The sequence below is a fragment of the Nerophis ophidion genome, linkage group LG13, assembly GCF_033978795.1.
Source record: "Nerophis ophidion isolate RoL-2023_Sa linkage group LG13, RoL_Noph_v1.0, whole genome shotgun sequence".
NCBI classification, from domain to species: Eukaryota; Metazoa; Chordata; class Actinopteri; order Syngnathiformes; family Syngnathidae; genus Nerophis; species Nerophis ophidion.
The window spans coordinates 9,036,225-9,060,955 of record NC_084623.1 but is presented as its reverse complement, the minus strand read 5'-3'; the positions used below and the strand labels follow the sequence as shown (position 1 = coordinate 9,060,955).

Genomic DNA, 24,731 nt, shown 5'->3' with positions numbered 1-24,731 from the left:
TAATATTTTTTTTTTTATTAAATCAACATAAAAAAAAAATACACTTACAATTAGTGCACCAACCACAAAAACCTCCCTTTTTCATGACAAAGAAAAAAAAAAGATTCCCCCCAAACCCCCGCCAGGCCGCGGGACTAATAATTAAGCGTTGACCGGTCCGCAGATAAAATAAGGTTGGGGACCACTGGAATAGAGCGACCTCCATTGTCTCCTCTGTTAGCTGACTTTTGCTATATTTATTTAAGATTTAGAATACATAAAAAATAGAAAAACATATGTTCTTGACTTACAAAAATATTGTGAATTATAGACACACAACCCCCCGAGGCGGCATAGCTCGGTTGGTAGAGTGGCCGTGCCAGCAACTTGAGGGTTGCAGGTTCGATTCCCGCTTGTGCCATCCTAGTCACTGCCGTTGTGTCCTTGGGCAAGACACTTTACCCACCTGCTCCCAGTGCCACCCACACTGGTTTAAATGTAACTTAGATATTGGGTTTCACTATGTAAAGCGCTTTGAGTCACTTGAGAAAAGCGCTATATAAAAATAATTCACCTCACTCCCCACCCCCCCCAGAAAAGTGCAGTTCCCTTTTAATTGGTCCCATTCATTGCGGTTTACCTGACACCTGAAACATGACAAATTTGGGGGTTTCCAAAAGGATCCCTTAACGGGAGAATTAAGATGAAATATAAAAGAAGGAAACAATCATGCCAGACCAGTTAGAATGTCGCCAGGGGCAACGTGATAGAAAAGTGAAGTGAATGATATTCATATAGCGCTTTTTCTCTAATGACTCAAAGCGCTTTACATAGTGAACCCCAATATCTGAGTTACATTTAAACCAGTGTGGGTGGCACTGGGAGCAGGTGGGTAAAGTGTCTTGCCCAAGGACACAACGGCAGTGACTAGGATGGCGGAAGCGGGAATCGAACCTGCAACCCTCAAGTTGCTGGCACGGCCGCTCTACCAACCGAGCTATACCGGTGTGACGGAGGTTATAGGAACGGAGGTTATAGGAATGCAAGTTAAAAAAGCGATAGGTAGGTCCAGTAGGAGGCCCGAGTCGATAAAGCGGGGATGGAAAAGAGAGTTGACAAACGCCGTGTGTGGTCATTAATTTGGGAAGTGAGAGTGAGCAACATGAATTGTTGTTTTCATGTCTGCCCTTCACTCTCCCCCGCCCATTCCCCCTCCACAGGGGGCTAATTACCCAGGTAAAGGGCACCAAATTAAAAGAGCTTAACGTCGGCTGCTGGGAGTTACTTATCCTGGGTGGATATCTGATCCGCTGTTTGGGGGTCAGTGTCTGTGTTAGTACAGGTACTGCATGGGGTGCGCAAAGTGCAGCCCGGGGGGCCATTTTCAGGGTGTTTTCTGACCCTCGGCATATTAGAAACATTTAATTACCAGATAGAGGTCTAGATATTGCACTGTGCACCTATCATCTACATCTAAAAACTTAAAATGTTGATATTGACCATGTGGTCCTGATGGCTTCATCTGGCCACAAGTTTCTAAATTGTGACCATTGTGTTGTGAAATTCCAGGTCATTTGTCACAACAAACTTTTTTATATTTGCATACTAAGTATATATTATTACTGCGATGAGGTGGCGACTTGTCCAGGGTGTACGCTGCATTCCGCCCGATTGTAGCTGAGATTGGCACCAGCGCCCCCCGCGACTCCAAAGGGAATAAGCGGTAGGAAATGGATGGATGGTATATATTATTAATGATTAATGTTGTAAATACGAATCTTTGTATAACTGGAAAGGGTGGTTCTCAAGAGGTAGGCATTTTTCAGAGGTCTCAAGAAGGTAACAAATAAGGTGTGTGTGTGTGTGCGTGTGTGTGTGTGTGTGTGTGTGTGTGTGTGTGTGTGTGTGTGTGTGTGTGTGTGTGTGTGTGTGTGTGTGTGTGTGTGTGTGTTATAAATACAAATCTTTACATACCGAGAAAGGGTGGTCCTCGAGAGGTAGGCATTATTCAGAGGTCTCCAGAATGTATGAAATATAAGAATGTGTGTGTGGGTGTGTGCGTGCGTGTGTGTGTTTGTGTGTATATTAATGTTGTAAATACAAATCTTTATAAACCTAGAAAGGGTGGTCCTCGAGAGGTAGGTATATTCAGAGGTCTCCAGAATGTATGAAATACAAGAATGCGTGTGTGTTATCTTTACATACCGAGAAAGGGTGGTCCTCGAGAGGTAGGCATTATTCAGAGGTCTCCAGAATGTATGAAATACAAGAATGTGTGTGTGTATGCCTGCGTGCGTGTGTTTGTGTGTATATTAATGTTGTAAATACAAATCTTTATAAACCTAGAAAGGGTGGTCCTCGAGAGGTAGGTATATTCAGAGGTCTCCAGAATGTATGAAATACAAGAACGTGTGTGTGTGTGTGTGTGTGTGTGTGTGTGTGTGTGTTATCTTTACATACCGAGAAAGGGTGGTCCTCGAGAGGTAGGCATTATTCAGAGGTCTCCAGAATGTATGAAATACAAGAATGTGTGTGTGTATGCCTGCGTGCGTGCGTGCGTGCGTGTGTGTGTGTGTGTGTGTGTGTGTGTGTGTGTGTGTGTGTGTGTATATTAATGTTGTAAATACAAATCTCTATAAACCTAGAGAAGGGTGGTCCTCGAGAGGTAGGTATATCCAGAGGTCTCCAGAATGTATGAAATACAAGAGCGTGTGTGTGTGTGTGTGTGTGTTATAAATACAAATCTTTACATACCGAGAAAGGGTGGTCCTCGAGAGGTAGGCATTATTCAGAGGTCTCCAGAATGTATGAAATACAAGAATGTGTGTGTGTGTGTGTGTGTTTGCGTGTGTGTGTGTGTGTGTGCGTGTGTGTTATAAATACAAATCTTTACATACCGAGAAAGGGTGGTCCTCGAGAAGTAGGCATTATTCAGAGGTCTTCAGAATGTATGAAATACAAGAATGTGTGTGTGTGTATGCCTGTGTGTGTGCGTGTGTGTGTGTGTTATAAATACAAATCTTTACATACCGAGAAAGGGTGGTCCTCGAGAGGTAGGCATTATTCAGAGGTCTCCAGAATGTATGAAATACAAGAATGTGTGTGTGTGTATGCCTGTGTGCGTGCGTGCGTACATGTGTGTGTGTGTGTGTTTGTGTGCGTGTGTGTGTGTGTGTGTTATAAATACAAATCTTCACATACCGAGAAAGGGTGGTCCTCGAGAGGTAGGCATTATTCAGAGGTCTCAAGAATGTATGAAATACAAGAATGTGTGTGTGTGTTTGTGTGTGTTTGTGCCTGCATGCGTGCGTGCGTGTGTGTGTTTGTGTGTGTATTAATGTTGCAAATACAAATCTTTATAAACCTAGAAAGGGTGGTCCTCGAGAGGTAGGCATTATTCAGAGGTCTCAAGAATGTATGAAATACAAGAATGTGTGTGTGTGTGTGTGTGTGTGTGTGTGTGCGTTTGTCAAAGTGACATATGGGGACATTTTTATGAAATTTCACCTTACATATGAGGACCTGTTGAAATATGGGGACATTTTCCATGTCCCCATATTTCCCGCAATGCTATCGTGTTCTAGACCCTCCCAGCATGTTCCCAGACCAAAAATCTCTAAAGTCTTCATTTGTCAAATTTTCAGAAAAAGTGTGTGAAAGTGTGTGTAATTTTTTGGGTCACTTTCGATTTTGCCCCTAGTGGCCATCTTTGCTATTATGACACACACACACACACACTTGTCCTCATATGTCATATGTCCTCATATGTCGTGTGGGGCAGAAACTCACACACTCCAACATTTGAAAAACATATAATCATTACAGCAATGAACATACTTTTGAAATCTAAATCAAGTAACACATTTTCAACTGATCTGATGATCTCAACCTTTTTTATGTTAGTTTTATCTATTCATTTGGTTTATCTGGAGAGGATTTGGGCTAGACAATCAATAATAAAGGGATTATGGTGATGATTTAATCGGTTTGATTCAGTATTTTACTGTATTGGGCTTTTTTCTATTCTGTTGTCTAAAATACAATGCCGCACAATAATTACTTTAAATGTGCCTGAAAAAAAACTTTCAACCTTGATTGAGACAAAGGCGATAATTCAAATGGAATTCAAACTACATACAGTATTCAATATTTTCAAATGGTTACAATAGCACATGATTTTGGTATTTTTATCTTTGGGACAAATTTTGGATTCAATTGGGGATTGTTTTTGGAGGTATTCACTTCACATTGTATTCAAGATGGTTACTTCCGCCCACTGTGAAGAGTCTCGGCGTCTGATTGGTCCAATTTTCAGTTAGGCGCCGCCTGATTGGCCGTTGGATGATGTCTGCTCCTAACAGAGGGCTAAATCACTAGTTAACTATTTTCATCTTGGAAGTTATACAGCTCACGTATCACACTTAATATTGAATATATATAAAAAGGGTTTTCCAAAAGGACCATTTATAATCGAAATACAAAACTTCACACACGATTTTGAGCACAACAGAGCGCTCAGTGAACAGCACTTCCGGGACCTGCATCACCGGAGGGGGACATCTATCTTGGCCACAAACCATCTTTGACAGTCTTCGGCAGCATGGTTGAATCAGGTGAGCATAAAATGAAGTTTAACGTAATTAAATAGACCAATGTTTTTTAACATAGGAAAATAGTTCATTGTAAACAACAGTTAAATGTTTGTTGTTATTAATTGCAATCAGATTTGATTTTATGAGGTCAAATTAAGCATTTCAGTTCTGGGCCAAGGCCAAGGCATTTAAAAAAATTTTTTTAAAGTTGCATGGAAGATTATAAGTAGCAGTGATTGTCACACACACACTAGGTGTGGTGAAATTATTCCCTGCATTTGACCCATCACCCTTGATCACTATGCAAGTAAACCTTTTCTTAATTTTAAACAAGACAGACTAGAGTTCTTCAAATTGTTTATACTTTTTCTCAAATACAAATATGTCAATCTGATAAGCACTGTGGAGTAGGCATGTTACTGATATTGTTACATTAGTTCTTTGTTTGAGAAGCTTCATGTCTGCACTGATCCTAAATTTAACAGTTTTTGAAGGGTTTGGTTCTTTGTTTTATTTCTGTGTCACTGACTTTTTTCATTTTTATGTGTGGATTTGTTAGGCGCATCAACACATGATATAGACATCGTGCCCAAAAGAAGAGCGAGACGTAATCCTGAGGCTGAAGCTACCGAGTTTATTTGATCTGGATGTGACAAGTCTTGTTTTAAGGCCCAGTGGATCAATGATTGGAAAGGTATGTCTTGTTATGTAACATATCAATGGTAACTGGATCAACATCTCATTTGGATCATTTCCTTACAGTCTAATAGAGGTTGTATTATATGGCTTTAATTAGAAGTGTTTGGAATAACAGCGTTCCACGTCCCAAGAGCTAGCTTCTGTAGCCGAGGATCGGACCGCCAAGTGCCCTGCCTTCGGCTGCCGCCCAGTTCACAATGCACCCGACCTCTATGGCCCCTCGGAGTCTTGTTCACGAGTGGGGGAAGAGTGGATCGTGAGATCGACAGGCGGATCGGTGTGGGGTCTTCGGTAATGCGGACGTTGTATCGATCCGTTGTGGTGAAGAAGGAGCTGAGCCGGAAGGCAAAGCTCTCAATTTACCGGTCGATCTACGTTCCCATCCTCACCTATGGTCATGAGCTTTGGGTCATGACCGAAAGGATAAGATCACGGGTACAAGCGGCCCAAATGAGTTTCCTCCACCGGGTAGGGGTGCTCTCCCTTAGAGATAGGGTGAGAAGCTCTGCCATCCGGGAGGAACTCAAAGTAAAGCCGCTGCTCCTCCACATGGAGAGGAGCCAGATGAGGTGGTTCGGGCATCTGGTCAGGATGCCACCCGAACGCCTCCCTAGGGAGGTGTTTAGGGCACGTCCAACCGGTAGGAGGCCACGGGGAAGACCCAGGACACGTTGGGAAGACTATGTCTCCCGGCTGGCCTGGGAACGCCTCGGGATCCCCCGGGAAGAGCTAGACGAAGTGGCTGGGGAGAGGGAAGTCTGGGCTTCCCTGCTTAAGCTGCTGCCACCGCGACCCCACCTCGGAAAAGCGGAAGATGATGGATGGATGGATGGATGGTATAACAGCGGTATATGAAAACGATGTTACTAATGCTGTTACTTTTACCGGTAACGAGTAAGCTAATAACTTTTATGTACGCTACAACTGTGAAGACTCTTCTTCGGCATGGTAATGCCGGTGTAGTTTTCCCGTGGATGCGTCGAAGCAGAACACAGCAAAGGTAAGATATAAGGTATTTATTTAATAACAAAAGTCTATGAACAAAAATACTGGTGTAAAGAGAAAAAAGTAAACAAAAGACGCTAGCGTGAAAGCTAGGATAAAACAAGGAAAACTAAAACTTGGTACGAGGACACAAAAGAGTAAACAAAACATTTAGCATGAAAGCTAGACAATAAAGTGGCTTGGCGTGAGAGCTAGCGAGAAAAATACATACGAATGATGAGAGTCGTCACTGATGCGCGTGGGCAAATTAGGATCCGAGAATGAGTGAACAGAAAAGGTGAGCTTAAATAGGAGGGTGATAATTATTAGCAGGTGTGCGGGGCGAGACTAGCAGGTGGACTGATGTGTAACCATAGTGATGGATAAAAACAGGAAATAAACGGGTCAGACAGAGAATGAAAAAACAAACACGTGAAGATCTGAGCAGCAGATCGCAACAGTATTCCCCCCCAACAAAAGACAGATACCAGATGTCTTAAAAAACAAACAAAAACTTGAACCCCCTCCCCAAAACCAGAAAGTTCACAAACGAAGGGAGGGCGGAGGGAGGCCACGGTGGAGGGTCGCCAGATCGCATGTCCCCGAATCCACCGAGGACACATCATGTGGCGGCGGCGGGTGGAACGCTGCTGCCGAAAAAGTTTTGGCGGGCGACCTTGAAAAGGCCACATTAGTGGCCGCCTCGCAGGATGAGGTGCCCGGCGAGGCGGACGACCCGGGCACGGCCACATCCGTGGCCGACATGGAGGAGGGAGTATCTGGCGAGGAGGATGACCTCGCAGAGGCCACGCCCGTGGTCGACGTGGTGGACGACGCCTCAGCACCGAAATCCCAGCAGGCTTGGAAGCAGCAGACGAGGGTGCGGGGACTGCAGCCAAAGCAGGCCCGAGTGCAGCTGGCGAGGATGATGCGGGTGCTGCAGCCGAAGAAGGCGTCGGAGGCGGCCTGGGAGCCGCAGGAGTCGTCGGAGGCGGCCTGGGAGCCGCAGGAGTCGTCGGAGGCGGCCTGGGAGCCGCAGGAGTCGTCGGAGGCAGCCTGGGAGCCGCAGGAGTCGTCATCGACGTGAATGCAGGCGTAGTCGTCGGTGGTGCTGGTGTGGGTTCCAGCCCCGTCGTCGACGCTGGTGTGGGTTCCAGCCCCGTTGTCGACGCTGGTGTGGGCTCCAGCCCCGTCGTCGACGCTGGTGTGGGCTCCAGCCCCGTCGTCGACGCTGGTGTGGGCTCCAGCCCCGTCGTCGACGCTGGTGTGGGCTCCAGCTTAGGAACTGGTGCTAGAGTGGGCTCCAGCCTTGGAGTTTGTGCTGGCGTGAGAACCAGTTTAGAGTCTGAAACTGGCGTGAGAACCAGACTGGGAGCAGGTGTCGGCTTCAGCCGAGGAGCAGGTGTCGGCTTCAGCCGAGGAGCAGGAGTCGGCTTCAGCCGAGGAGCAGGAGTCGGCTTCAGCCGAGGAGCAGGAGTCGGCTTCAGCCGAGGAGCAGGCACAGGGGTCTGCCGAGGAGAACTAGGGGACTGGCTGTGAGCAGGCCTAGGACTATGATGAGTGATAAGACAAACACTAGGACTCGGGCAAGGACTTGAGAGAGGACCAGGACTTACAATCACACTAGTGCTTTGAGAAGGGCTTGGGCAACGACCAGGACTTACAGTCATACCAGGGCTTGGGCAAGAACTAGGACAAACGGTCAAACTAGGGCTTGGGCAAGGACTGGGACTAACAATCAAACTGGTGCTCGGGCAAGGACTAGGACAAAGACTAGGACTTACAGTAACACTGGGGCTCGGACAAGAACTTGGGTAAGGACTAGGGTTCGGACTAAGACCACGAGGGGAATCAGTACTAATATTACAAAGGCAAGAAACAAGACTCGGGACCGGACTCGAAACAGGACTCGGACTACGGATCAGTCTACGAGTGGAACTAGGACTACGACGACTACGAGAAAGACTAGGACTACAACTAGAATCAGAACGGAAACTCGGACCAGGACTTGGACTACGACTCAGTCTACAAGTCGGTCTACGAGTAGGACTAGAGCATGGGCTACGAAGAAGGCTGGGACTCGAACTCTGAGAGAGACTGTGACTAAAACTAGAACTAGGGCACAGACGGAACACAGGTGGAGGAGGTCTAAGAGGGCGTGACTTGACCGGGGAGAACACCGGTGGAGGAGGTCTAGGAGGCCGTAGTGGTATAACAGGGGTAAACACCGGTGGTGGAGGTCTAGGAGGCTTAGTAGTAATACTGGCCCTCCCCTCGAGACCCGGATTCCAGACGGGGTCCCGTTGGATAGAGGCTGACCGTAAGGGCGGGCGGTGGGAGGTTTGGAGGAGGGCAGACTCCACCCCATTAGTCTGTATGAGGAGAGGATTGTTCTGAGCAGCAAGAAATTTCTCCTCCAGCTCCAGTTCAATCAAAACTCTCCTGTACCACTCGTCCATCCAGGCAGGACTATATTTTTCTAGGTCAGTTTCAAAATCAGGTGACGTGGGGGTAGGACGTGAAATAGGCTGAGATGTGGGCGGGGCCAAAGTAATGGGAGGCTGATCTTGACAATTAACAATATACTGAGGGTGACTAGAATCAATATAAATGTCCTGATACTGTGTGAAAGTATTATTACTGTCCAAGTTTTTGGAAAATGGCTGAGATATATCGTCCACAATAAAAAAATCTTCTGAAAAAATGTCATCAACAGAGGCCGGTGTTGCGTCACCGGTGGGCGTTCCCCAAATGACGTCATTGCTTGTGTCAGAAAAAGTGTCATGGCAGCTTAAGGAATGATTTGAAAAAAAACAAGCAGGATTACCGGTAATGACGGGTGAATCCTGGACGGGGTGAAACTTGCTGTGTCCATGGGGAGGAATAAGTGGTGCTGGAACATTACTGCCGCGCGGGGGACCTCTCCACTGGACCCCCCGCTTCTTCGGGGCAGCGCGAACGGCTTCGGAGGAGACTTCAGGCCCACAGTCGAGTCTTTCCTGCTCCCAAGCCATGAGCTCCAACCACAACCCTAAGTCGAAGGGTTCCTCCCGTGGTTTCGACGCGGAAAAACAACTTGATGCTCGGATCCTACTGTGAAGACTCTTCTTCGGCATGGTAATGCCGGTGTAGTTTTCCCGTGGATGCGTCGAAGCAGAACACAGCAAAGGTAAGATATAAGGTATTTATTTAATAACAAAAGTCTATGAACAAAAATACTGGTGTAAAGAGAAAAAAGTAAACAAAAGACGCTAGCGTGAAAGCTAGGATAAAACAAGGAAAACTAAAACTTGGTACGAGGACACAAAAGAGTAAACAAAACATTTAGCATGAAAGCTAGACAATAAAGTGGCTTGGCGTGAGAGCTAGCGAGAAAAATACATACGAATGATGAGAGTCGTCACTGATGCGCGTGGGCAAATTAGGATCCGAGAATGAGTGAACAGAAAAGGTGAGCTTAAATAGGAGGGTGATAATTATTAGCAGGTGTGCGGGGCGAGACTAGCAGGTGGACTGATGTGTAACCATAGTGATGGATAAAAACAGGAAATAAACGGGTCAGACAGAGAATGAAAAAACAAACACGTGAAGATCTGAGCAGCAGATCGCAACAACAACGCTGTTACGATGCGTTTTATGTAATGTGGCATGCTACTTTTGATGTGATTGTATGTCAACAAGACAGCGTTAGAAGCACAAAAGGGTTAGTGCAGGTAATATCTTTTTACTAATGAAAGCAACCCCCGGAAGTAATTACGAACACGATATCAAATAGAAAGAGGCCTCATCCACACACAAACAAAAACATTCAACAGAACTATCTTAACTGCCCCTGCTAAGCTAAAAAATACAGCTGAACTATTCTGCTATGTCTGGGCGCTGAAGTCCCACGTCACTTGGCAAAAGGCACAGCTTTTTAAAGGCACACACACACTCTGCTCTCATGAAATGTCTCTCAACTGCATATGCTAGATATTTAAAACTTTTCTTTTTCAAGTAACACATTAATTACAAACCCCGTTTCCATATGAGTTGGGAAATTGTGTTAGATGTAAATCCAAACGGAATAATTTTTTTTACAAATAATAATTAACTTAGAATTTCATGGCTGCAATACGTGCCAAAGTAGTTGGGAAAGGGCATGTTCACCACTGTGTTACATCACCTTTTCTTTCAACAACACTCAATAACCGTTTGGGAACTGAGGAAACTAATTGTTGGAGCTTGGAAGGTGGAATTCTTTCCCATTCTTGTTTTATGTAGAGCTTCAGTCTCCTCTGTCGTATTTTACGCTTCATAATGCACCACACATTTTTGATAGGACTGCAGGCCGGCCAGGAAAGTACCTGCACTCTTTTTTTATGAAGCTGAACACGTGATGAATGTGGCTTGGCATTGTCTTGCTGAAATAAGCAGGGGCGTACATGAAAAAGTCGGCGCTTAAATGGCAGCAAATGTTGTTCCAAACAGATGGGTAACTTACAGATGTGTAAGTTACCCATGCCTTGGGCACTAATGCACCCCCATACCATCACAGATGCTGGCTTTTGAACTTTGCGTCGATAACATTCTGGATGGTTCGCTTCCCCTTTGGTCCGGATGAAACGGTGTCCAATATTTCCAAAAATAATTTGAAATGTGGGCTCGTCAGACCACAGAACACCTTTCCACTTTGCATCAGCCCATCTTAGATGATCTCGGGCCCAGAGAAGCCGGCGGCGTTTCTGGATGTTGATAATTGGCTTTCGCTTTGCATAATAGAGCTTTAACTTGCACTTACAGATATAGCAACACACTGTATTTAGTGACAGTGGTTTTCTGAAGTGTTCCTGAACTCATGTGGTGATATCCTTTAGAGATTGATGTCGGTTTTTGATACAGTGCCGTCTGAGGGATCGAAGGTCACAGTTATTCAATGTTGGTTTCCAGACATGCCGCTTACGTGGAGTGATTTCTCCGGATTCTCTGAACCTTTTGATGATATCATGGAGCGTAGATGTTGAAATCCCTAAATTTCTTGCAATTGCACTTTGAGAAAGGTTGTTCTTAAACTGTTTGACTATTTGCTCACACAGTTGTGGACAAAGGGGTGTACCTCGCCCCATCCTTTCCTGTGAAAGACTGAGCATTTTTTGGGAAGCTGTTTTTATAGCCAATCATGGCACCCACCTGTTCCAAATTAGCCTTCACACCTGTGGGATGTCCCAAATAAGTGTTTGATGAGCATTTCTTAACTTTATCAGTATTTATTGCCACCTTTCCCAACTTGTTTGTTGCATGTTGCTGGCATCAATTTCTAAAGTTAATGATTATTTGCACCAAAAAATGTTTATCAGTTTGAACATCAAATATCAATCAATCAATCAATGTTTACTTATATAGCCCTAAATCACTAGTGTCTCAAAGGGCTGCACAAACCACTACGACATCCTCGGTGGGCCCACCTAAGGGCAAGGAAAACTCACACCCAGTGGGACGTCGGTGACAATGATGACTATGAGAACCTTAGAGAGGAGGAAAGCAATGGATGTCGAGCGGGTCGAACATGATACTGTGAAAGTTCAATCCACAATGGATCCAACACAGTCGCAAGAGTCCAGTCCAAAGCGGATCCAACACAGCAGCGAGAGTCCCGTTCACAGCGGAGCCAGCAGGAAACCATCCCAAGCGGAGGCGGATCAGCATCGCACAGATGTCCCCAGCCGATACACAGGCAAACATATGTTGTCTTTGTAGCATATTCAACTGAATATGGGTTGAAAATGATTTGCAAATCATTGTATTCTGTTTATATTTACATCTAACACAATTTCCCAACTCATATGGAAACGGGGTTTGTACTTAATTTAATAATTATTTACATTTATGAAAGAGTAATTCTGTTTGTAATATAATTTTTAGTCAAGTAACGACTATTATTATTGCTTTTTAAAACAGATATTCCAAACATTGTTAATTGATAAACTGTTTTATCAGGATATGGTGTATTTGCTCTTGCATCAATTTAAAAAGGTTCTTTTGTGGTCGAGTACCGAGGGAAGTTCATCTCAAGACATGAGCGGGACAAGAGACAGAAACCCTCTATAAATATCTTTACTATTTATCTGGCATTATATGCTCATAATGTTAACAACAAAAAGTGCTGATAATGTTATAATTAATACGTTCTAACATTATTTTTATGTGTTTTGTTGCAGACACCAACTGTTGATGTTCTATCTCAACATTCTCCAGATTCATGTGAGCGATAAACCGACTTCATCCCTCCAACAGGTTATTACTTGACTATTTTACTATCCATCCATCCATCCATTTTCTACTACCTGTCCCTTTTTTGGGTTGGCGGGGTGTGCTTGAGCCTATCTGAGCTGCATTCGGGCGGAAGGCGGAGTACACCCTGGACAAGTCGCCACCTCATTACACGGCCAACACAAATAGACAACATTTACGCTCACATTCACACACTAGGGCCAATTTAGTGTTGCCAATTAACCTATCCCCAGGTGCATGTCTTTGGAGGTAAGATGAAGCCGGAGTGCCCGGAGGGAACCCACGCAGTCACGGGGAGAACATGCAAACTCCACACAGAAAGATCACGAGCCCAGGATTTAACTCAGGACTACTCAGGACCTTCGATTTGTGACGCACATGCACTTACCCCTGTTCCACCGTGCTGCCCTATATCTGCTAAAAACTTGACACAACCTATACTTCAAAAGACATTTAATCCTTTTAACCTCTCACAGATCAGTTTATATGACAACATTTTTTAAGCGTACATCCATGTTAGTCTGTGGAATTTACAACTCATGTTTAGCAAAACAGGAGATGTTACAGGTCAGCAACATGAATTCTATATGTGATCACTTGTCATGTACTCATATTGTTTGAACTAAAAAAGACTTCAGTGTGTTTCATATAAGGTCCTCATATTTTTCTGAACCACATTAGTGTGTGTTACAATGTTTAATTCAAAGCTTTAAAATTAGTGTTTCAATCCAGGTCCTCATATTTTCTGAACCACATTTTAGCGAATGTTACATTCTTAAATAATAGTCTAAGAGCTAAAACGCTATAATAATCTTTACTGTTTATGTAGAATTATATGCTCAGAATATTATCAACCAAAAGTGGTTGTTAATGTTATAATTAATTAGTTCTGACATTATATTTTTGTGTTTTGTTGCAGACACCAACTGTTGGGGTTCTATCTCAACATTTTCCAGATTCAGATGTGAGCGATAAACCGACTTCATCCCTCCAACAGGTTATTACAAGTCTATTTTTACTATATCTGCTCTAAATGTGACCCAACCTATATTTTGAAAGACATTTATTAATTTTAATCTCTCACAGATCAGTTTATATGACAACATTTTCGTAAGAGTACATCCATGTTAGTCAGTAAGGAGTTTGGAACTCATATTTAGCAAAACAGGAGATGTTACAAGTCAACAACATACATTCTACATGTGACCCCTCGTCATGTCCTTATATTGTTTGAACCAAGAAAGACTTAGGTGTGTTTCATATAAGGTCCTCATATTTTCTAAACCAGATTAGTGTGTGTTACAATGTTAATGTCCAAGCTTTAAAATGTGTGTCTCAATTCAGGTCCTCATATTTTCTGAACCAGATTTTAGTGTGTTTTATATTCTTAATTAATTGTCTAAGAGCTGAAACTCTGTAATAATCTTTACTATTTATCTGGCATTGTATGCTCAGAGTTTTATCCACAAAAAGTGCTGATAATGTTATAATTAATTAGTTCTGACATTATATTTTTGTGTTTTGTTGCAGAAACCAACTGTTGAGGTTCCATCTCAACATTCTCCAGATTCAGATGTGAGCCATTAACTGACTTCATCCCTCCAACAGGTTATTACATGTCTATTTTTACTATATCTGCTCTAAATGTGACCCAACCTATATTTTGAAAGACATTTATTAATTTTAATCTCTCACAGATCAGTTTATATGACAACATTTTCGTGAGAGTACATCCATGTTAGTCAGTAAGGAGTTTGGAACTCATGTTTAGCAAAACAGGAGATGTTACAAGTCAACAACATACATTCTACATGTGACCCCTCGTCATGTCCTTATATTGTTTGAACCAAGAAAGACTTAGGTGTGTTTCATATAAGGTCCTCATATTTTCTAAACCAGATTAGTGTGTGTTACAATGTTAATGTCCAAGCTTTAAAATGTGTGTCTCAATTCAGGTCCTCATATTTTCTGAACCAGATTTTAGTGTGTTTTATCCATCCATCCATTTTCTACCGCTTATTCCCTTTTGGGGTCGCGGGGGGCGCTGGCGCCTATCTCAGCTACAATCGGGCGGAAGGCGGGGTACACCCTGGACAAGTCGCCAGCTCATCGCAGGGCCAACACAGATAGACAGACAACATTCACACTCACATTCAAACACTAGGGCCAATTTAGTGTAGCCAATCAACCTATCCCCAGGTGCATGTCTTTGGAAGTGGGAGGAAGCCGGAGTACCCGGAGGGAACCCACGCATTCACGGGGAGAACATGCAAACTCCACACAGGAAGATCCCGAGCCTGGATTTGAACCCAGGACTGCAGGAACTTCGTATTGTGAGGCAGACGCACTAACCCCTCTGCCACCGTGAAGCCCAGTGTGTTTTATATTCTTAATTAATTGTCTAAGAGCTGAAACTCTGTAATAATCTTTACTATTTATCTGGCATTGTATGCTCAGAGTTTTATCCACAAAAAGTGCTGATAATGTTATAATTAATTAGTTCTGACATTATATTTGTGTGTTTTGTTGCAGAAACCAACTGTTGAGGTTCCATCTCAACATTCTCCAGATTCAGATGTGAGCCATTAACTGACTTCATCCCTCCAACAGGTTATTACATGTCTATTTTTACTATATCTGCTCTAAATTTGACCCAACCTATATTTTGAAAGACATTTATTTATTTTAATCTCTCACAGATCAGTTTATATGACAACTTTTTCGCAAGGGTACATCCATGTTAGTCAGTAGAAAGTTTAGAACTCATGTTTAGCAAAACAGGAGATGTTACAAGTCAACAACATAAATTCTACATGTGAGCACTCGTCATGTCCTTATATTGTTTGAAGCAAGAAAGACTTAGGTGTGTTTCATATAAGGTCCTCATATTTTCTGAACCAGAAAATGTGTGTTACAATGTTAATGTCAAAGCTTTAAAATGAGTGTCTCAATTCAGGTCCTCATATTTTCTGAACCAGATTTTTGTGTGTGTTACATTCTTAATGAATTGTCTAAGAGCTGAAACTCTGTAATAATCTTTACCCTTTATCTGGCATTGTATGCTCAGATTTTTATCAACAAAAAGTGGTGAGAATGTTATAATTAATTAGTTATGACATTATATTTTTGTGTTTTGTTGCAGAAACCAACTGTTGAGGTTCTATCTCAACATTCTCTAGATTCAGATGACAGCCATAAACCGACTTCATCCCTCCAACAGGTTATTACATGTCTATTTTTACTATATCTGCTCTAAATTTGACCCAACCTATATTTTGAAAGACATTTAATTTTAATCTCTCACAGATCAGTTTATATGACAACATTTTCGTAAGGGTACATCCATGTTAGTCAGTAGGGAGTTTGGAACTCATGTTTAGCAAAACAGGAGATGTTACAAGTCAACAACATAAATTTACATGTGAGCACTCGTCATGTCCTCATATTGTTTGAACCAAGAAAGTGTGTTTCATATAAGGTCCTCATATTTTCTGAACCAGATTAGTGTGTGTTAAAATGTTAATGTCAAAGCTTTAAAATGAGTGTTTCAATTCAGAAAATGCAGTGCCTCTTGTTTACAGCCGGTTTTTGCAGCGCTGTTTTCATTGATCAAAGTATTTTTTCGGTGGTCGTGTTTTTGGTACATAACTTGTAAATAGTGCGCAAATAATAGGCTATATTTATATAAATACATTCAAACCCCGTTTCCATATGAGTTGGGAAATTGTGTTAGATGTACATATAAACAGGATACAATGATTTGCAAATAATTTTCAACCCCAATTCTGTTGAATATGCTACAAAGACAACATATTTGATGTTAAAACTGCTAAACATTTTTTTTGCAAAGAATTTAGGGATTTTACCATCTACGGTCCGTAAAATTATCAAAAGGTTCAGAGAATCTGGAGAAATCACTGCACGTAAGCGATGTGCTGCATTAAAAACCGACATCAGTGTGTAAAAGATATCACCACATGGGCTCAGAAATACTTCAGAAAACCACTGTCAGTTACTACAGTTGGTCGCTACATCTGTAAATGCAAGTTAAAACTCTACTATGCAAAGCAAATGCCATTTATCAACAAGACAGAGGAACGCCGCGGGCTTCGCTGGGCCCGAGCTCATCTAGGATGGACTGATGCAAAGTGGAAAAGTGTTCTGTGGTCTGACGAGTCCACATTTCAAATTATATATGGAAATTGTGGACGTGGTGTTCTCCGGAACAAAGAGGAAAATAACCATCCGGCGCAAAGTTCAAAAGCCAGCATGTGTGATGGTATGGGGGTGTATTAGTGCCCAAAGCATGGGTAACTTACACATCTGAGAAGGCACCATTAATGCTGAATGGTCCATACAGGTTTTGGAGCAACATATGTTGTCATCCAAGCAACATTATCATGGACGCCCCTGCTTATTTCAGCAAAACAATGCCAAGCCACGTGTTACAACAGCGTGTCTTCGTAGTAAAAGAGTGCGGGTACTTTCCTGGCCCGCCTGCAGTCCAGACATGTCTCCCATCGAAAATGTGTAGCGCATTATGAAGCGTAAAACACGACAACTTAAGCTTTACATCAAGCAAGAATGGTAAAGAATTCCACTTTCAAAGCTTCAACAATTAGTTTCCTCAGTTCCCAAACGTTTATTGAGTGTTGTTAAAAGAAAATGTGATGTAACACAGTGGTGAACATGCCCTTTCCCAACTACTCTGGCACGTGTTGCAGCCATGAAATTCAAAGTTAATTATTATTTGCAAAAAAAAAAAAGTTTGAGTTTGAACATCAAATATGTTGTCTTTGTAATGCTTTCAATTGAATATGGGTTGAAAAGGATTTGCAAATCATTGTATTCAGTTTATATTTACATCTAACACAATTTCCCAACTTTTATGGAAACGGGGTTTGTATATATATTAGTGCTGGGCAATGATTAACATTTTTAATCGAAGTTAATCGCACTATTTCTCTTATTAATCGCGATTAACTGCATTGTATACGCAAAGCCCAATAATGAATTCAAAAGTAGTGTGTAGTGCACCTTTATTGGAATATTCTCCCACATGAACAAAAGCGCCAAAACATTTGTTGTGCAAACACAATTTAAATCAGTCCTTGTTAAACAGTAGCAGTTAAATAGCAAATTTTATGAAAATCAACTCCAAAAATGTAAATACAAACATTTAAGCTTATTGCCACTGCCAGGGTATTTAAGTTATCTTGTTTGTTATGGAAAATAAATATAATCTACATACAAATATCTGAGCCACAATCATAACATCTGAACAGGCAATTTCTGAGGTAACAGCAGAAACATTTTTTTTTTTATCAGGGATCTTATGTTTAAAAAACTTATATTATAGGTAGTGGGCTGTTTTAGGGAATTTTTGATCAAATTATCCGTAGTAGCAATATTAATAATGTTGTGTTTATTCTGCGTAGTGGACTTAAAATAATTATGACCATATCTGTTTGCTTGGTGCTTTGATAAACTGAACGCATATACATGGTACTATATTGTGATGTTATGAGCCAGGGGAAAAAAGAACTACCCTACCCAGCATGCAACAGGAGTGACGAGCATGCGCGGTAGCCCGGGATAGGTTGTGTCGCCATGACGGCATCTTGTATGTTGTGATATGCAGGCTCTGAAAGTAAATGTTAAGAACTCAGCCAACACTCCTTGTCTGCATTATTGATAAATAGACGGACAACACATATACTCCGCTGCTTCACAAAGCACAATATGTTAAATGTTTACTTTTACAGTTTTCTAATTCTTCCTTTCAGATTGACAGCAGGACAAATCGCTGGAAGTAGGTATGTCTCAAGCTTCTTCCACTTGGTCCACTCCAAAGCGGGGTAAATAAATAATCCACATCATTTACTAGAATATTATATTACGTTTTGCACCTTTTCACTGTGTTATAGTCATTTTTCCTTCAGTAAGAAATTGTATTTTGTCTCCTTTATGACAGCTGCAAAGGGGAAGAAGTGGAAGCAGTTGAATGACACATGTTGCATTTTGTAACTGGCAACAAAGTACCAGGTAAAAAAGATTGTGAAGCCTGCCTTCATAAAGAACTAGTAGCTCTACAGGACAGAGATTGGCTTGCCATCAAGTACTACATCCATAACAGAATTATATTAAAAAAAGGGGAAAAAAATGTTTTCCCACATCTTCTGTGGTAGTTTGAGTATGTTACCAGCAATTAAAAAAGCAAAATAAACAGCAAGCGTTTTGTATTTATTCCAGATAATTCTTAGCGACAAAATCCACAAAAACAATTCAGTTACACTTAGTCGACAATTACATTTATACCCATGTTTCTTTTAAACTCTTCTTGGTTTTAGATTACAGTAGCATGGGATTGGGATTTTTTAAAATGACAACACATCAACTAAACCAACTCAGGTGGTTTTGTTAAGTCTCTGATGTCATTAGCCTCATATGTCACATGAACCTGAAATCTTTAACACTCTGTGACGTCATGGTCATCATATGTCACATAAACTTGAAATCTTAAACACTCTGTGACGTCATGGTCGTCATATGTCACATAAACTTGAAATCTTAAACACTCTGTGATGTCATGGTCATCATATGTCACATGAACCTGAAATCTTAAACACTCTGTGATGTCATGGTCATCATATGTCACATGAACCTGAAATCTTAAACACTCTGTGACGTCATGGTCGTCATATGTCACATAAACTTGAAATCTTAAACACTCTGGTCTTCATATGGCACCTAAACCTGACAAGTCCTCATATGTACCATAAAAATCAGGTTCAGAAAAAAACAAAAGAGTTGCAAAAATCTCAATAGACCACTGTGTTTCTAAAATTCTGGTTCACTAACCGTCTGATTCCCAGGCCTGCAGGACCATTGGAAAGGCATGTCCCCATATGTCACGTTTTTGTCATAAGTCCTCATATGTCACCCAAACACGTATGTGTGTGTGTGTGTGTGTGTGTGTGTGTGTGTGTGTGCGTGTGTGTAAACCAGGGAGCTGGTGTTTAAAGAAGGAACTATGGAAAAGTGATTATCGCAGCCAGAAAGTCTTCCACTGACAAAACCCACAGCTGATGTGTTTGTGTTCGCACCACTCTTTGATTTATCATACACAAACTGACACCAAGGTCGCTGTTAGTGCAGCATCTATCATATCGTGTGTGTGTGTGTGCGTGTACATGTGTGTGTGCACGACTTGTCCAAACGCCAGACCTCAATGCCAGTAGTGCAGCACTAAAAACTCAGTACGCCATTTCTAGTGGTAGGACACTTGAGTTTTGGGCCGTAATCCGTAAATAAAGGGTCGAATGACAACCAAGGAAAATATGCAAATCCTGTTTATCGGTTCCCGCAACCTAGAAATATTAACACAAAACACACTTCAGTTTTACATGCAGAAAGTATGTAAAACCATATTACAGTTAGAGGGCTGCCTGTATTTTCCAGACTATAAGGCACACTTAAAATCCTTTCATTTTCTCAAAAATCGATTTTGTGCCTAATGTACGGAATAATTTTGGTTGTGCTTACCGACCTCAAAGCAATTTTATTTGGTACATGGTGTAATGATAAGTGTGACCAGTAGATGGCAGTCACACATAAGATATATATGTAGACTAAAATCGTCACGACGGGGGGATCGCAGCTTGCTGCGGGGTCGTTCTCCCAGAAAGGCAGACGGACAACTCGGGACCTGGCGCTTAGGTAAAAACATGATTTAATTGTGACTAAAGAGGTACAAACAAAAAGCGCTCACTGCCGAGGCACAACTTGGCTAAAGAAACAAAACTAACATTAACATAAACTATGAACATAACGCAAACAAGACTTACTGTGACTAAAAAAGAACAGCATGAACTTTGGCATGAAACAAGAATAGAGCATGGAACGAACACAATGACGCCAGGACGACCAACAGAAAATGACAGGCTTAAATAGTGACGTGGTGATTGAAAACAGGTGCGTGAGTTCAAATGAATCAGGTGCGTGAGTCCCGAGGACAGGTGAACTGATTGGTCGTCATGGTGACAAAACAGGGAGTGAAAAAACAGGAACTTAAAGAGTCCAAAGGTCAACAGAACGTAACCAAACAAGACATAACAGAAATATGACGCCAGTAAACAACACCAAAACGTTAAATGTTCCATTGAGAATATAGAACATTACACCGCGCTCAAATGTCTGTCGAAATGTTTTTAGTAGGACTTCGGTAAGATATGAAGCCGCACCGCTTGACGGATTGTCGGAGCATTACGGCTACCGTAGTCAGAGATACGAGTATTACTATGGTGTGTGTATAAGGACCGCAAAATGGCACCTATTGGCAAATATTATTATCTGGCGTTTTGTTTCGCAATATTATGTAAGACCAACTTTTCTTGACTTTTAGTACCTGCTGATGTGTATTTGGGATCTGCATAAGTCCTGAAAATTAGCGCACATCCGCCACTGTAGTCTGTGACGATGCCGTAGTCGATGTTCTTCTTTTTCCTCTATCTTCTTGTTATGGGACATTGGTCCTCCACAGTTGCCATTTCTAATATAAAGTAGTCCATCCATCCATCCATTTCTACTGCTTGTCCCTTTTGGGGTGGCGGGGGGTCGCTGGAGCCTATCTCAGCTGCATTTGGCCGGAAGGCTGGGTACACCCTGGACAAGTCGCCACCTCATCGCGATATAAAGTAGTGTAAAGTTCTAACTTATATTTTACTATGGAAGCCCTAAAACATACAGGTGTAGTGAGTTGACATTATACACCCAAGGAACTTTAGTTCCGGTCGGACGTTTTTTTTCACTGGACACATTTTCGGCCTTGTTGTTGTTTCCGGATAAGGAGATGCTGCTCCGTTATTGATTGAAGTAAAGTCTGAATGTCATTAAAACAGTTAGCTCCAGCTTTTGACACTCCTTCCACTCCCGTCCTTGCACGCTACACCTCTTCCTCCTCTTTCTCTTGTTCTTCCTTTTTCTCCTTCTTCCTCTTCTTTACCATTATCATCTTCTTCTTTTTTTTCCTCTTTTTCTTCCTCCTTCACCACGTTTCAATTGCATAGACACTCCCATCCTTGCACGCTACACCTCTTCCTCCTCTTTCTCTTCTTCTTCTACATCTTCTTCTTCCTTTTTCTCCTTCTTCCTCTTCTTTACCATCATCGTCTTCTTCTTTGTCCTCTTCTTTCTTTTTCTCTTTTTCTTCCCCTTCTTCCTCCTCCTTCACCACGTTTCAATTGCATAGACACTCCCGTCCTTGCACGCTACACCTCTTCCTCCTCTTTCTCTTCTTCTTCTACATCTTCTTCTTCCTTTTTCTCCTTCTTCCTCTTCTTTACCATCATCGTCTTCTTCTTTCTCCTCTTCTTTCTTTTTCTCTTTTTCTTCCCCTTCTTCCTCCTCCTTCACCACATTTCAATTGCATAGACACTCCCGTCCTTGCACGCTACACCTCTTCCTCTTCTTTCTCTTCTTCTTCATCTTCCATTTTCTGCTTTTTCGTCTTCTTTATCATCATCATCCTCTTCTTCTTTCTCCTCTTCTTTCTTTTCCTCTTTTTCTTCCTCTTCCTTCACCACGTTTCAACTGCACTTGCTTAAGTCAGGGTCCACATTAATCAATTAATGGTGTGTACACACAGTCTTAGTAGAGCAAGCACAACACGTCCACTAATAGTACACGCAATCGTATTGTTTGCTCATGCTGTTTAGCACCTGGTACTTAGATCTAATTAGAACAGGACCTTTGTGTTTTGCATGATACTTTTTCCTGCACGTCGCTGCTGTCTCTGCATTCTGGGGTCAGGCCCTGACATCGGCGGCCTCATTTGCAGTCGCACTCACAGAACAGCACATCGGTACTCAATCGCAATGTTGAGACGCTACAAAAAAATGGTGCAACATTTTTTCAGTGGAAATGTTCATTGAAAAGTGGGGCGTACAAAAACTGTATTGTCTTTTAATTAAAAGCACTTAATTAAATTGATCATAAACCGATAGTAGGACTCAAAGCATGGTAGAAAGTGTGACCCATGTCTTGTCTTTCTTACAGAAATGACCACGGTACCTGACACGGCCACTCCCACTCTGCCCAGGGTGGAGCATTCCACTGCAGCAATGAGACCTGGTAAACAATACACACACACACACACACGCACGCACACACACTCCACATGCGCGCACGTGCACATATGCCCACGCTCTTAAGTCTTAAGGTCAAGCCGATGATGTCATTGTGCACCACTGAGTCTCAGTGCTTTCAACTCTGTTGGAATCAAAAAGTCCCAGATGAAGCTCTGTGTGTCTCTCACACACACACACACACACCACACACACACACACACACACACACACACACACACACACACTTGTATTTCTTACCTTCTTGAGACCTGAGAAAAATGCCTACCTCTTTAGGACCACCCTTTCTAGATACATAAAAATGTGTATTTGCAACACTAATAATATATAAATACTATGCAAATATAAAAAAAAGGTAAGCTCTTTTTTTTAATTTTATTTTTTGTTTGTAATTTGTTTTTAATCTTCATTATTTACTTCAAATTACGACAAATATTTATAATTTTTTTTTTAAATTAATTTTGGACAAAGGGGGCGCATTTCAATGTCTTATACACACTTGTTATTTCATATGTTGGCCAGAGGGGGAGCACTTTTAAAACCGACACACAGTCAATTTAACCACCCTAAGGTTGATAGATTTCACCACCATGGGTGCAAATGAAATCTCTATTTTTAGTCTTAGTACCGTACCGCCCTGCGATGAGGTTGCAACTTGTCCAGGGTGTACCCCGCCTTCCGCCCGATTGTAGCTGAGATAGGCGACAGCGCCTCCCGCGACCCCAAAAGGGAATAAGCGGTAGAAAATGGATAGATAGATGGATGGGTGCAAATGAAATCTCTATTTTTAGTCTTAGTACCGCCCTGTGATGAGGTGGCAACTTGTCCAGGGTGTACACTGCCTTCCGCCCGATTGTAGCTGAGATAGGCTCCAGCGGTAGAAAATGGATGGATGGATGGATAGTCTTAGTACCTTAGTGTATTTATTCATCCTACTGTCACATACGGGACACGGGTTGTCTTTCTTATGTCAGCACCGGAGTTGGTAAAATCCGCTGTTCACCGAGCGGGTTTTTTTCAGGGGATGACTAGGGAAGTCCTTCTTTAACTCCCGTCTTGTTTTATCATATATTGCTGCCTTTGCACCTGTCGATGTTTACTTTGGTATGCACATTAAATCAACAAAAACATCCTGACTTTGGAGCAATGTTCACAGATTCTAGTATTTGGCTCCCTATTAGATGCAATGGTTTTCCGTGTTGGGACCGTGATTTTGATTTAACTTGTTCACCAGTCCTCATATGGAAGGTACTTTTCCTTGTTGATGTCTTAAGAAGGGCAGAAATACATGAACACACACACACACACACACTCGTATTTCTTACCTTCTTGAGACCTGAGAAAAATGCCTACCTCTTTAGGACCACCCTTTCTAGATACACAAAAAATTGTATTTACAACACTAATAATACATAAATACTATGCAAATATAAAAAAAGGTAAGCTCGTTTTTTATGTTTTTTTTTGTTTGTAATTTGTTTTTAATCTTCATTATTTACTTCAAGTTACGACAAATATTCATTATATTTGTTTTTATTAATTTTGGCCAAAGGGGGCGCATTTTAATGTCTTACACACACTTGTTATTTCATATGTTGGCTGGAAGGGGAGCACTTTTAAAACACTTGAAAAATCCGTCCTTTTTGGGACCACTTTAACGTTGATCAATTTCACCACCAGGGGTGCAAATTAAATCTGTATTTTTAGTCTTAGTACCGTAGTGTATTTGATTATCCTACTGTCACATACGGGACGCGGGTTGTCTTACTTACGTCAGCACCGGGAGTGGTAAAATCCGCTGTTCACCGGGCGGGTTTTTTCCGGGGATGACTAGGGAAGTCCTTCTTTAGTTGCCGTCTTGTTTGATCATATATTGCTGCCTCTGCACATGTCAATGTTTACTTGGGCGGCATAGCTCGGTTGGTAGAGTGGCCGTGTCGGCAACTTGAGGGTTGCAGGTTCGATTCCCGCTTGTGCCATCCTAGTCACTGCCGTTGTGTCCTTGGGCAAGACACTTTACCCACCTGCTCCCAGTGCCACCCACACTGGTTTAAATGTAACT

The 24,731-nt window shown here is 42.1% G+C and overlaps 1 protein-coding gene and 1 long non-coding RNA gene across 4 annotated transcripts in view; both read left to right on the top strand.

Annotated features, from left to right (window-relative positions):
- The window catches only part of LOC133564198 (neuropilin-2-like), a 461,460-nt gene that overhangs the window by 390,372 nt on the left and 46,357 nt on the right, over window positions 1-24,731 (top strand). The window contains exon 12 of one of the 3 annotated variants that reach the window (XM_061918348.1): window positions 22,581-22,655. The exons of the other annotated variants lie outside the window; for them this stretch is intronic. Coding sequence (XP_061774332.1) covers window positions 22,581-22,655 — 75 coding nt within the window. The remainder of the gene's footprint in view (window positions 1-22,580; window positions 22,656-24,731) is intronic. 3 annotated transcript variants of the gene reach the window in all.
- Window positions 3,420-18,750, top strand: LOC133564207 (uncharacterized). The gene is made up of 8 exons (XR_009809248.1): window positions 3,420-4,592; window positions 5,131-5,265; window positions 12,452-12,527; window positions 13,444-13,521; window positions 14,055-14,132; window positions 15,667-15,744; window positions 18,311-18,382; window positions 18,499-18,750. It is a non-coding gene; the product is annotated as an uncharacterized LOC133564207 (long non-coding RNA).